Consider the following 14158-nt stretch of genomic DNA (forward strand, 5'->3'; position numbering starts at 1 on the left):
AAGGTTGGAGATTGGCCTATAATTAGTTAAGACAGCTTGGTAAAGTGATATCATCTGCGAAAATCTGAGACTATTTTTTAGTAACTACATGGATGTTCAAATCACCCACAACAATTATTTTATCTGAACTGATCACTAAGTTAAAAAGACTGAAATTTGAGAAAGAAAATCTGAGTGAGTGCCAGATGGACAGTAGATAACAACACATAAAACTGGCTTTTGAGTTTTCGAGCTGTGGTAGACAAGGCTAAGCGTGAGGGTTTTGAATGAATTAAAACTCTGTCTGGGTCTTTGGTTGATTAATAATCTGGAGTCCTTTCACTCCGCTTTCTCAGCCTGTGGACTCTGACAGTTAGTTTGCTTGGGGGTTTGGATTCTAACATTGCCTTAACCAGATTTCTGTAAGGCAAAGTAAATCAATTTGTTGATCAGTTATTAATTCATGTACTAACAGGGACTTAGAAGAGATATGTAATGTTTAATAATCCACATTTCACTGTTTTACTCTTTGGTGCATGTTTAAATTATTTTTTGCTGATTTTTGGTTTGTTTTTGTTGGTTTGGGAACAGAACATTCTCTAAGTGGATGTGGTTTTGTGGGGGCAGGAAGTGAGAAGCTGAAACTTTGGATGGTCACATTTGTGTGGTTTAATAACATTGGCCAGATTTCTAGAAACGAGCGCCAGGTCCAAAGTGGGATGGTCTGTCCTAACAACACCAGGTTTTCACCAAAAAGTTTTTCAATTATGTATAATGAATAAACATATAAAAACAAATGAGTATATACCTGATTTTTAGTTTTTAAATAGTTCAGGTGTTTCATCTCGTGTAATTTGGGTAATTCTTAAAAAAACAGGATAATTTTAAAAATAAATACATTTCATTTACTGGCAGTGGCAGATGAAGCTCTACTATGTAGGCAGGAGTGGAGACTATTTGAAGCAGTTTAACTCAAAATTCCTAACCCTTGTTGTTCTTAGGTGCAGCCCCCAAACTCTCGGAGCCTCATGGAATCCCAGAAGGACCCGCGGGTGCTTTATGGATTCCAAGGTTGCCTGGACTCTGTAATGCTGAACAACAATGAGCTCCCATTGCAGAACAAACGTTCGCAGTATGCAGAGGTGGTGGGACTGACAGAGCTGAAACTGGGCTGCATTCTCTACCCTGATGCATGTCTTCAGCAGCCATGCCACAACGGAGCTACTTGTACAAGTCTACCCGCCGGTGGTGAGTCATAGAAAATAAATCAAACAGCACAGTCACCCTCAGTAAACACAAGGCTGCAGAGGTCTTTCATGACATGTTAATCATTATATGAAATAGAGCAGGGCGATATGGCCAAAAATATTTATCACGATATATATTTGAAAATTTGCGATAACGGTATAACTGATGTTATAATTGATGCGAGACAAAATACAAAATACAACTCCACAACTTTACTAGCGCAAAAAGCCCATCCATTTATTTTCACTTAAACAAGCAGCTGTTTTTTATGTCCATTAAAACTATATAAAAATTTTACAGTGCAAATGCAAATTCCTTGCTGAAAGTTTAACCAATGGGCATTTCCAGTAGAAATGGGCTGACATATCCTGAGCATAACCATGTATAATATCTCTGTGAAGGTTCTCAGTCATCCAGGTCATCGTAGTCAAAGGAGTTTGCAAAGAATAGCGTCTGGACTTCTTTAAGTTGCTTGAAGACGTTTCACCTCTCATCCGAGAAGCTTAGCTTCTCGGATGAGAGGTGCACGGGATTATAAGGCACATTAAGTGAAACAAAGCAGTCAGATAAATCAAACTTTATTCAACTCATACATCTTGCTTCCTCCACTTCTGTACCATTGATTCATTAATGCTGTATTCTATCACAGCTGCTCTATTCCCATGTTGTTGCAGTATCTTAATGACTAACTTCATAATGTGGATGGATTATCTCAGTTGTTCTCCTGCCTGAAGTTTGGTCTGTTTACAGCATCCTGCCATAAAACTGCATTTGTCTCTGACCATCAGGAACCCTCACGTTAACTTTTATCGAGTGGAAAAGTGTTAGCGTTCATCCTGCAGCTTCACTGTTTATGTTATGCTAACATAGCTGTTTCGCTAGCGATCACGTAGCACATTATTATATACCAGCTAGCCCAACTTCAGTAACCCTACAAACGTCACTGCTGTTTAGTTTTCTCTCTTCATTTATGTTGGAAGTGATAGAAGAGCTGTATGTTTTAATTTTTTCAGAAATCTCTCAGTCAGAACATGGTATATCATGCTTAGGTAACTAGCGAAACTAGCGAGCTAACTTCCGCTAACTTCCTGCTAATTCTAACTCTGTTAAATGTAATAAATTCTGTTTTCATGGATGCCTGGATGTTAAACTTAATTGTTACACCTGGTAAAGCAGCAATGCTGATCATTTTATTAAAGATGAAAGAATTTAGACAGTTTTTAACTGTCAATGTGCCGCAGTGTTCGTTTGACTTTGGGACCTGAAGCGGACAGAGTTTTGGACCCAGATTACCCAGATTTACGAGCACCTTAGTCCGACAAATACGGTAATAACAATGGTCCGCTTGCATGTTCTTCAAAAAAATGTGCTTTGGTGGGTATCTGACGGACAAACACCAAACCAGTTCCACATCACTGAAGTTGCACCATTTTTACAAACCAATTCTGGTTCATCCGTTTCACTCAACGATCCGCTTTCCCCCTTCTCATTCTCTGTTGCCGCCATGCTTTTTTGGCCATGTGCATATGAAAAGAAAGGCACCGCGCATGCGCGTTTTACCCATATTCTATGCGATATTTTATTTTCTTATCGTTGCCTAACATTATACCGGTATTACCGTGAACGGTATAATATGGCCCAGCCCTAATATGAAATCTATTAACACATATTTAATGTACCCAGTTGAGTATACATTGAAAGATTAAGGTATCACTTTCCCTACTACTACTACCTCTGGATGCATCAACCGCTGAGTGTGTGATAGCACATCGAATGAAGCACTGAATGTGTGTGTGTGTGTGTGTGTGTGTGTGTGTGCTTGTAGTGTAAAAGTGCTACTGGGTTTGCAATAAAATGAAAGCCAGGAGTGGAGAGTGAGGCAGAGGACCATTATACATTACTGCAGGGCAGTCTGGGCCATGATGTGACTCCCCACCTCCATCGAAGCCAGCCCCTGACACCTTTAATGAGTCCTGTAGTGCTCAATCTAAAAATGCTATTATTTTAGGTCAAAATTGTATGTGTGATTGTATACAAGTTAGTGCTGTACATAAAAAAGAAGTGATCTGTTCTTAATGAAGTCTTACACTTTGTCTGTCTGCAGGGTTCTCATGCAGTTGTAAACCCCAGTACACTGGGGGGCACTGTGAGATGGAGATAACAGCATGTGTCCCCAACCCATGTCATAACGGCGGTGTGTGTAAGCCCATTGGCAATGCATTTCTTTGCAGCTGCAGGAGAGGCTTCAGGGGCCTGACGTAAGTCTGGGTGAAAACACACAAAACTGACATGCACCATGCTGAACAGTTGAGTCACTCTGTATAAATATCATTCTTACACCCTTTAGCAATGTCTCTGCATTTAGATCCTAGTGTAGCAGAGGTCGACTGCTGCTCACTGAACAGTCACATTAACAAAAAAATTCCAAAGTTTGGATCTACAGTATATTCTAATGAAAAAAATAATGGTTGTTTACAAATGATCAAATCCGACAGTTATCAGACAAAACATTTAGTGCAGTATCTTTCATTTGGTTTCTAAGTGTAACTGCTTACAGCCTAGAGATTAGGGTGACCACAGATTAGAAAGTGGTCACCTGGTGTCTACAATTTAGGACAATTTTGTTTTTGGAAAATTTCATATTTATAATTTTTAAAAATTATTTAAAAAGTTTTTTACATATTATTTTACATATTTTATTAATAATTTAATCTATATATATTTAATTTTGTATTTTGGAAAGTTTTCAATCCTTAAACCTTTTGAAAGCAGTCCCTCAGATCAAATAAGTTTTCTGTACTATAAAATACATCACGTCTCGCTACTTGTCACCTTTATAGTGACACATAAGAGCCTCTTTCCCTAAATATTGGGATGCTGCATAAAAAAATGTAGTGCAATGACTGGTGCATTATTGAAATGTTATTTTAATTGAAAATGAAAATAGTACAGATAAAGTTTATTTTGGCAATGATGGTTTTGTCCAGTGCAGATTAGATTAGCACTGTCATGTCACATAATTTGTTTTTCAAATACTATATCTTTGAGAACTGAGGAGTCTGTAGTTTTGAAAGCAAAATGTTTTTGCTGCCTAAATGTCCCTTTTCATATTTTAATTATAGGTGAAAGGACACATTCTTCTCTCTGAGTTTATTAGAACATAAATGACACTGTAATATGTTGATAGTTACAAACATCAGAGAAAGGGATTAATGTGAGGCTGCATATGGATAAATTCTTGTGCAGTTTTTTCTTCATTGACAGGTTTTTCACACTGGTCTCTTCCACTCTATTTGCATCCTTTCATCTTGCAGTTGTGAGGAAGATGTGAACGAATGTGACCGCAGGAATCCAGAGGGGGAGTGTGAGAATGGTGGCACCTGCATCAACACTCACGGCTCCTTCTACTGTAACTGCACGGCAGGCTTTGTTGGTCAGCGCTGTGGCCTAAGGCCTGTTGTTGTCCCCGACATGCAGGCTGGTCACGCTGTGGTTGGTAGGGAGGAGCTTATTGGCATTGCTGTCGTACTTTTTGTCATCATCACCCTCATCATCCTCTTCATTGCATTCCGCAAGAAGGTTTTCCAGAAAAACTACTCGCGGAACAACCTATCTCTGGTGCAGGACCCAGCCACTGCAGCACTCCTTAACAAGGCCAATGGTGTTCAGTTTAAGACCTTACACTGCACCTCAGGAGACCCTCTCAACCTGTACTCAGAGCCAGGTATGGAGTCTGCCATTTTGGGAGGGGGTGGGATGATGGGACCTCCACAGGTCCCTGTGAGACCCATGGCATACACGCCCTGTTTCCAAGGAGACCCACGTTCCACGCTAGAGAAGATGGCAGATGGACGCAGTGTGGAACATACAGAGATGAGTACCTTTCACCCTGAGTCACCAAGGATCCTTTCAGGAACCACCAGGAGAGGGGTGGTGGTGTGCAGCGTGGCCCCCAACCTTCCACCAGTGTCACCATGTCGCTCAGACTGTGACTCCATATACAAGAGCCCATGGGATAATGATGAGTGTGAGTGAATTTTATACAATTTGTCTCCTAGTTAGAATAAGTCACTCTTTTTACTGAGGCATTGCAGTGTTTACTATGCAGGTTTATTCATGCATTATAGAGGCTTTGTACTAACATTAAATTGTATTTTGCTGCTCAGTCAACAATCCCAGATGTTTTTTTGTTTTTTTTAATGCAGGCTGTAGGACAGGTATACAGGGAGTGCAGAATTATTAGGCAAGTTGTATTTTTGAGGAATAATTTTATTATTGAACAACAACCATGTTCTCAATGAACCCAAAAAACTCATTAATATCAAAGCTGAATGTTTTTGGAAGTAGTTTTTAGTTTGTTTTTAGTTGTAGCTATTTTAGGGGGATATCTGTGTGTGCAGGTGACTATTACTGTGCATAATTATTAGGCAACTTAACAAAAAACAAATATATACCCATTTCAATTATTTATTTTTACCAGTGAAACCAATATAACATCTCCACATTAACAAATATACATTTCTGACATTCAAAAACAAAACAAAAACAAATCAGTGACCAATATAGCCACCTTTCTTTGCAAGGACACTCAAAAGCCTGCCATCCATGGATTCTGTCAGTGTTTTGATCTGTTCACCATCAACATTGCGTGCAGCAGCAACCACAGCCTCCCAGACACTGTTCAGAGAGGTGTACTGTTTTCCCTCCTTGTAAATCTCACATTTGATGATGGACCACAGGTTCTCAATGGGGTTCAGATCAGGTGAACAAGGAGGCCATGTCATTAGTTTTTCTTCTTTTATACCCTTTCTTGCCAGCCACGCTGTGGAGTACTTGGACGGCGTGTGATGGAGCATTGTCCTGCATGAAAATCATGTTTTTCTTGAAGGATGCAGACTTCTTCCTGTACCACTGCTTGAAGACGGTGTCTTCCAGAAACTGGCAGTAGGACTGGGAGTTGAGCTTGACTCCATCCTCAACCCGAAAAGGCCCCACAAGCTCATCTTTGATGATACCAGCCCAAACCAGTACTCCACCTCCACCTTGCTGGCGTCTGAGTCGGACTGGAGCTCTCTGCCCTTTACCAATCCAGCCACGGGCCCATCCATCTGGCCCATCAAGACTCACTCTCATTTCATCAGTCCATAAAACCTTAGAAAAATCAGTCTTGAGATATTTCTTGGCCCAGTCTTGACGTTTCAGCTTGTGTGTCTTGTTCAGTGGTGGTCGTCTTTCAGCCTTTCTTACCTTGGCCATGTCTCCGAGTATTGCACACCTTGTGCTTTTGGGCACTCCAGTGATGTTGCAGCTCTGAAATATGGCCAAACTGGTGGCAAGTGGCATCTTGGCAGCTGCACGCTTGACTTTTCTCAGTTCATGGGCAGTTATTTTGCGCCTTGGTTTTTCCACACGCTTCTTGCGACCCTGTTGACTATTTTGAATGAAACGCTTGATTGTTCGATGATCACGCTTCAGAAGCTTTGCAATTTTAAGACTGCTGCATCCCTCTGCAAGATATCTCACTATTTTTGACTTTTCTGAGCCTGTCAAGTCCTTCTTTTGACCCATTTTGCCAAAGGAAAGGAAGTTGCCTAATAATTATGCACACCTGATATAGGGTGTTGATGTCATTAGACCACACCCCTTCTCATTACAGAGATGCACATCACCTAATATGCTTAATTGGTAGTAGGCTTTCGAGCCTATACAGCTTGGAGTAAGACAACATGCATGAAGAGGATGATGTGGACAAAATACTCATTTGCCTAATAATTCTGCACTCCCTGTACTATCAGTTACAACTGGAGCCACTGAAGGCACTACCTAGATATGATGTCTTAATAAATGTTTTTGCGTAACATACACAGACTCGTGCTTGCTTTACAATCTTCCCTTACCCCCTGATTTTTCCCTACAGGTAAGGTGGACGACATGGCAGAAGAAGTAACATGTTTCTCAGGAAGCAACAAAGGCAGTAACTCAGAGGTCCAGTCACTGAGCTCCTTTCAGTCTGATTCTTGTGATGACAATGGTAAGACACACCCATTAGAAAAGTGCTTCATGATTCTTTGAATACTCTAGTTTGCTAGTTTAACTTTTGGTTGCAACAGGAGTTGCTTTCTTCTTTTTATTCATTTTGCTCACCATTATCCATGCAAAACCAGCCCATCACATTTGGGTTTCACCTTTGGGACAAAATGCTTTTGAAATATTTGTGAATATTCTTATACAAAACAAATAAAACAAATAATAATCAGATAAAAATACAGAAAGACACTGTCAGCGTGGGTTGCAGTGGATAGAGAGGGCAATGATGTGTATTTGTCAGAGTACAAGACAGGAGATGAGAGGAGAATTAAAAGAAATGGATAATATTGTATCACTGAAACCTAAACAGTCATCTGCATTGTCCCATAAAATGAAAATGTAATATGTCTTTTTTTTATATGGCTATTCATTGTTTCTTTCAAACGAGAATGTTTCCAAGTATACAGAATTTTAAATGGGAGGCGATATGGTGGGATAGATATTCCAAGATATAAGAAGTGGTGAGACAGATCCTTCATAGACAAGCTAAGGAGTTTTGGTGGCTTTTTTTATTGGTAGTCGTGGCTTTTGTGAAGAAGTTGTGTATTTTGCTTTTGTGGGGTTTTTTGTTTGTTTTTTTTAAACTTTTTATTTAAATTTTACTTCACAGAATTGCAATTCTTCAGAAATGCTAGTTACATTGTTTAAAGTCATCAGTTAATTAACTACAATTTTTTTCTCAGTTGTACAGATTATTTTGCCATTTCCTTTCCTGTGCTTGCCGAAGACGGGTGTTAACACACCCGCTCTTAATCTGACAAAACTAGCAAGCAGGAGAAATGGAGTACTGTTAGCCTCTTGTTCCCACCTGATTTTCTTTGCTTTTATAAATTTTCTTTGTCTGGCGGTGTGTCTTTTTCTTCCCAACATAAAAACAGGAGGTAATCAGGTGAGGCAGTCCTCTGCAGAGATCAGAGAAAGTAGTGGGCAGCCATAATTAATTACTCGGTCATGAGGACACACTTAACCGACAACGTGATGAGCATTTTCAAATCTGAATGCCTATATTTCAGATATATGTTATATATCTGCTCCTTTTCTCTCTCTGCAAGCCTCCATAGTGACCGTCATTCGACTGGTAAATGATGCAGTCGACACAATCGAAAGTGAAGGTACCATGTCTTATCAACTTTGTGTCTCTCCTCTCACTCTCCCATTCTTTGCTAATTTCAATCTTGTAAGTGACATATTTCACTAAAAGAGGTGTCTTAAGCTATAAGTTGAATGTCCTCTTGCTATGTGCAGCATACTTTATCTTTCATTAACAGAACTCTCCTAGCTACTGTAATTAGATCAGTTTATTGAGTTTATTGTGACTTATTAAGCCAAAGGTTTTCAGGGTTTCATTCCAACTGGTCAGCAGTAGATGACTGCACTAATGGGATCCTAGTCCCTACTGCACTATTTTATAGCAAGTTAATCAGGATAGAATGAAATTCCTGTATATAGCTGCCCTTAAATGGCACAGTGCTGGCCATTAACTTTTGTGTATTGTTGTTTTCTGCATCTGACAGTGTCAGATATGGACCAAGGTCAAACCTTCAATAGAGGTGACTTCCAGCCCACCGACCCCCACCTTTCTTTTACCTAACCCTGTCTCTTCATCTTTTCATTTATCTACCTGCAGCAAGTAGACAAAATAAATTTTTTTCAATAAAATCAGCTTAAATTGCATTGTATCAAAACTAGCAGGGTATGGAGCATATTAGAATACATGTAATTTACCAACATTTCAGCTCATATATGAACGATATAAGTCTTGCATTAACACAAATCTCGTGGGAGTGGTCAGTTTTGACATTGGCACAGGCAGGAGCTGCCAGCTAAAAGTAGACAGTGGGTCCCAAGATTGTTGGCAAGATGGAGAGTGATGTTGATAATAAAATTAAGACTGGATATTTTGAAACTAACGAAAAGAGTGGATAATCAGATATGTGGAAGAGTTTTAAAATTGCTTAAAACAAAAACAGGCACAAATCTTCCTGTGCCAGAGACAAAACAGCAGTATTCTAGCACACACTGAATCAAGCAAGAGACACAGCAAGTCTAAATAAGAATGATGTGGCAGTTTGTGGCTCAACTATGGGGGTGGGGGGGTGGGTTTAGTTAGAATGTTAGAATGTGGTGTCAGGGGAGGCTGACAGACACAGCTGATCTCCATCATCATTCTTCCCCTATTTGACTAGGATGCTGGGAACAGATGAGAAAGCTGTGTGGTGTGTGCTAAGGTAACAGCACCTGCTATTTGGAACCCAACTAACAGGTGTACATTGCAAGTACACCTTGCCTTGCATGCATTGCATTCTGGGATGCGGCAGGTTGCCATAGATGTGCAGTTCAGAATGGGCTAGCAGCTAGCTGTGAAGTGAAGATAAATGTTTCTTGTCCTCCAATAGTCAGGAATACAGCACCTTCTTTGTGTACTTACTTTGATTGTTCCTGCCCTCAGATACATCTGGCAGACTAAATGTTCGCATATGGTTTGTATTAATGCAGTATTGTGATATTTACACAGTTGTTTTATAGATTGGGTTTTTAACTTATTTGTAGCTTCAGTATTTGTGATTCAAAACTGAGATATTTATATTTATTTATTCTGTTCTTGTTCTACTAAAATAAGTTCAGTGGTATATCAATAAATTAATTGGTGTCGGTCAGAAATTTAACAGGAGTGATATTTAAAAAAAAAATTAAATACTTCAGTGCAGGTTTTTTGATATATGGGTGGGAATTTAACACGTTAATTGCAATTAATTAATTTGAAAAAAATAACAAAAAAAAATGCATTTTTCCCTTTGCATTCCAAGCAAAGGGAAACTTTTGTGAATTTCCTGGTATACCGATTACACTGATGCACACATCAGAGCTACAAAAATGGAAGAATCAGAAGAAAGCGCATTGGTAGGACTGATCAGAGGCAAATTTCATTTCAAAGAACTACCCAAGGGAAGCCTTGTTAAAAGCGTGGTTTTGTGCAAATTGGCGGAGCCAATTTGTCTTCAGCTTGTCTTGTCTTCAGCTTTTCCTGACCGCCCATGCCGGCCTTGTCCTCAGGTCCCGTTCCCTTCAGCCAGTCCCCCACCTCCCCAGTTCAGCCGGGGAGGTGGGCAGTTCAGGTCCTGGCGTTTCAGGGCCTGGACTAGTTGTCGGCCCTACTGGGTGTTCGGGGGGGGGGCAAGTGGAGCCCACTAGTGGTGGACCACTAGTGTTCAGTTGTGTTGTGATGAAGAATAAACCAGGAGTGAGAATCGAGAGCTCTCATGTCGTCTTTGTTTGCCTCCACAGCCTCACTGGGCTGACCGGGTAGACACAGGGCCCATGGCAATATTACTCTGTTTGTGCTGGGGAACCAGGTCCTTGGGGTGGACCGATTTTTGGCACAGCGTGTTTTGGGGTTTGAAAGCCACATTGTTTCTCTCACTGAAAATGCTATGTCCAGATGAACAGAATCAATTTCGGGGGATTTCCTTAGCTGGAAACACAAAAAGCATACATCAATTACATTTTGGATCGATTCTATTTGTTGCATTTTGGAAAATGAAGTTTCACAAGCTATTAATACTTTTATTTTTATTTATTTATTTACTGCATAACAACGGAGATATTGATGATTGGATTTGTCATAAAACTATGTTGTGGCAGGCAGAGCAGGACCCAAATGCGGGACTTTGAAGACAGGGAATGAACATAAAATTAGCTTTATTGTTTTATTTCTTTGTGTGACAATAACTAGAACTAACCTTTGAATAATGTGGTCAGAGGGGTATAAGAATGAAGCAAGATTAATTTCTTAGCTTTCTAACTCATTAACTCTGTAATGGCTGTGACTGGCTGTTCTGTGTTTTACCCTCCAAAAGCTGGACATACTATAGTGACGTCGCCCGTTGGTTTCTGAAGTTCAGTTTGAACCCTGCCATCTTGGTAAGAAGGGATGAGTCTGACTGTAAAACTGGTTGCTCACTGGCTAAGACACTATCACTGCAAGGTTGTTAGCCAATGAGTTAGAAGGAAATTCAATGGATAGTCATCTCGTTTGAATCATGGCATGACCAAGATTTACAAAAAAAAATTTAAGTTTTTAGTTTTTGAATTTATGCAGAATTAATTTTTTTTGTGAGTGGTCATTGAACACATTCTCCTCTGAATTAGTAATATTTACTTAGAACTGTCTTTTATCTCTCTTGGCAGTGCTTTGGGATCTGTATTTGTGATTCAAAACTGAGATATTTATATTTATTTATTCTGTTCTTGTTCTACTAAAATAAGTTCAGTGGTATATCAATAAATTAATTGGTGTTGGTCAGAAATTTAACAGGAGTGATATTTAAAAAAAATTAAATACTTCAGTGCAGGTTTTTTGATATATGGGTGGGAATTTAACACGTTAATTGCAATTAATTAATTTGAAAAAAATAACAAAAAAAAATAATGCATTTTTCCCTTTGCATTCCAAGCAAAGGGAAACTTTTGTCAATTTCCTGGTATACCGATTACACTGATGCACACATCAGAGCTACAAAAATGGAAGAATCAGAAGAAAGCGCATTGGTAGGACTGATCAGAGGCAAATTTCATTTCAAAGAACTACCCAAGGGAAGCCTTGTTAAAAGCATGGTTTTGTGCAAATTGGCGGAGCCAGGCGGAGCCTCAGTTGTCTTCAGCTTTTCCTGACTGCCCATGCCGGCCTTGTCCTCAGATCCCGTTCCCTTCAGCCAGTCCCCCACCTCCCCAGTTGTTTTTGAATTTATGCAGAATTAATTTTTTTTGTGAGTGGTCACTGAACACATTCTCCTCTGAATTAGTAATATTTACTTAAGACTGTCTTTTATCTCTCTTGGCAGTGCTTTGGGATACTGCATTTTTTTTTCTAGATCGATACCAAGTAGGGTTTCTCTATTGGTAAAGTACCAACTGAGTTTCAATACTTTTAACTTATAAAGGCAGCAAATGTGGGGGAGAGCAGTGTGCCTGATGAACACATGCAACAGTCAACACAAAAACGTTCAGATGTTTCATAATGCATATTTGAGGTGTATTATTTCATTTACAAAATTAAATTTTTACACAATTTAATGAGCTATATACTGATACAGGATACACCTTTGCAGCCTTCTCTCTCCTCTGTCTTCCAGATACATTTTATTATTTCTAAAGGGTGTACTGAGATTGATTTTGAGGTCACAGGAGGAGTATGGAACACAGAGGAGATGAGGATGCACAAAAACAACAGTAATGAGAACAACCGGTTTACTTTTGTTTTTATCTGACTGTTGGTTCGCATATCATGTATTCTAATGGTCTTATCTGTGGTTCTATTTTTTATTCCTTTTGTTGTTTCACCTTTTTGAATTCTGGAATTCTTTTAATTTTTGGATCAGCCAATAAAGACAATTTTTTATCGTTCACTTTGCCTGCCTTAGTATTTCTCCATTTGGGAATAACAAGAATAAGACTTCTCTCCAGTGTTATGCTTGACTGCCCTTTTCAAAACAGTTTCTAGTGACAACTTTATATACCATCACTACATTTGTGGAGAAACATTGAAATAAAAGAAGTTTTCCCAACAGTTGTTTTTACAGTGTATCTATCAGGTGTATAATCAGGGACAGACCTCAGAAATGGTCTGCATCAAAATTAAAACCTTAATCAGAAACAAACTGTTCTTACTGAAATTATTTTGTCTACCTGCTGTATCTTTGTACCCCTATCGCCCTATAGTTTGTCATTGGTAAATTCCTCATCTCCTTCTCTGGTCAGAGCTTTGTATAGATATGTTATTCCACAGCTTGTCTTGTGCTGCGCTAAACAGGCCAGGGTGGTGACCACTCTACTTTTATTGTGTTATTAAGTTTTCCCATTGTTTGTATTCTGTTTTTATGCATGGAAATCTTTTTTTGTGTGTGTTTCACTGGCATTTTTAAACTCACTTATTTTAAATGAAATCTGAATTCAGTTTTCAGAGTCATTAGTCGATTATTCTTTTAGTAAGCAAAACTTAAGTGATAAGAATGACTATTTATGCTATGCCAGAGGACTACTGATACCATGGGATACCATATTCAAGACGATGTATTCAAGTGAGACAGGAAGTTTCTCTTAATCCGAAGAAATTCCATTCCAATAAAAGTCAAAGGAGTTTGCAAGGAAAGCGTCTGGACTTCTTTAAGTTGCTTGAAGACGTTTCACCTCTCATCCGAGAAGCTTCTTCAGTTCTAAGGTCAAATGGCCGAGAGTCCCAGATTTAAACCCAGTGGGAGAATCCCCCCAAGGAGGGACAAAGGACCCCCTGGTGATCCTCTAATCACATGCGCCAAGGTGTGAAAGCGGGTGTGGGACCTAATCAGCCAGGGTTTCGGGTGAGCTCATTGTGAAACCTGGCCCCACCTTGTCATGTGAATTCCTGAGGTCAGATGGCCCAGGATGTGAGTGGGCGTTAAGGCGTCTGGGGAGGGAACTCAAAACTGGATTGTAGATGGCAGACAGTTGGTGTCGTAAACCACCGCCTCTGTTCAAAGATGGTCGCTCACAGTGGACATAGATGGCCTCTTTCACTCCTCTTTCAAACCATCTGTCCTCTCTGTCCAATATGTGAACATTGGCATCCTCGAAAGAGTGACCTTTATCCTTAAGATGCAGATGGACTGCTGAGTCTTGTCCTGTGGAGGTGGCTCTTCTATGTTGTGCCATACGCTTGTGAAGTGGCTGTTTGGTCTCTCCAATGTAGAGGTCCGGGCATTCCTTGCTGCACTGTACCGCATACACCACGTTGTTCAGTCTGTGTTTCGGAGTTTTGTCTTTCGGGTGAACCAGTTTCTGTCTGAGTGTGTTGCTGGGTCTGAAGTAC

At 39.7% G+C, this 14158-nt stretch overlaps 1 protein-coding gene across 5 annotated transcripts in view; it reads left to right on the forward strand.

Annotated features, from left to right (window-relative positions):
* Positions 1-14158, forward strand: part of fat3a (FAT atypical cadherin 3a) — a 215487-nt gene that overhangs the window by 196077 nt on the left and 5252 nt on the right. For 3 of the 5 annotated variants that reach the window (XM_039622586.1, XM_039622589.1, XM_039622590.1), the window contains 6 exons: positions 981-1227; positions 3332-3485; positions 4542-5254; positions 7145-7258; positions 8367-8426; positions 8829-8864. In XM_039622586.1, the coding sequence (XP_039478520.1) occupies positions 981-1227; positions 3332-3485; positions 4542-5254; positions 7145-7258; positions 8367-8426; positions 8829-8864 (1324 nt within the window). The remainder of the gene's footprint in view (positions 1-980; positions 1228-3331; positions 3486-4541; positions 5255-7144; positions 7259-8366; positions 8427-8828; positions 8865-14158) is intronic. The other 2 variants (XM_039622587.1, XM_039622588.1) reach the window with 2 other exon arrangements.

The sequence above is a fragment of the Oreochromis aureus genome, linkage group 14 (assembly GCF_013358895.1).
Source record: "Oreochromis aureus strain Israel breed Guangdong linkage group 14, ZZ_aureus, whole genome shotgun sequence".
NCBI classification, from domain to species: domain Eukaryota; kingdom Metazoa; phylum Chordata; class Actinopteri; order Cichliformes; family Cichlidae; genus Oreochromis; species Oreochromis aureus.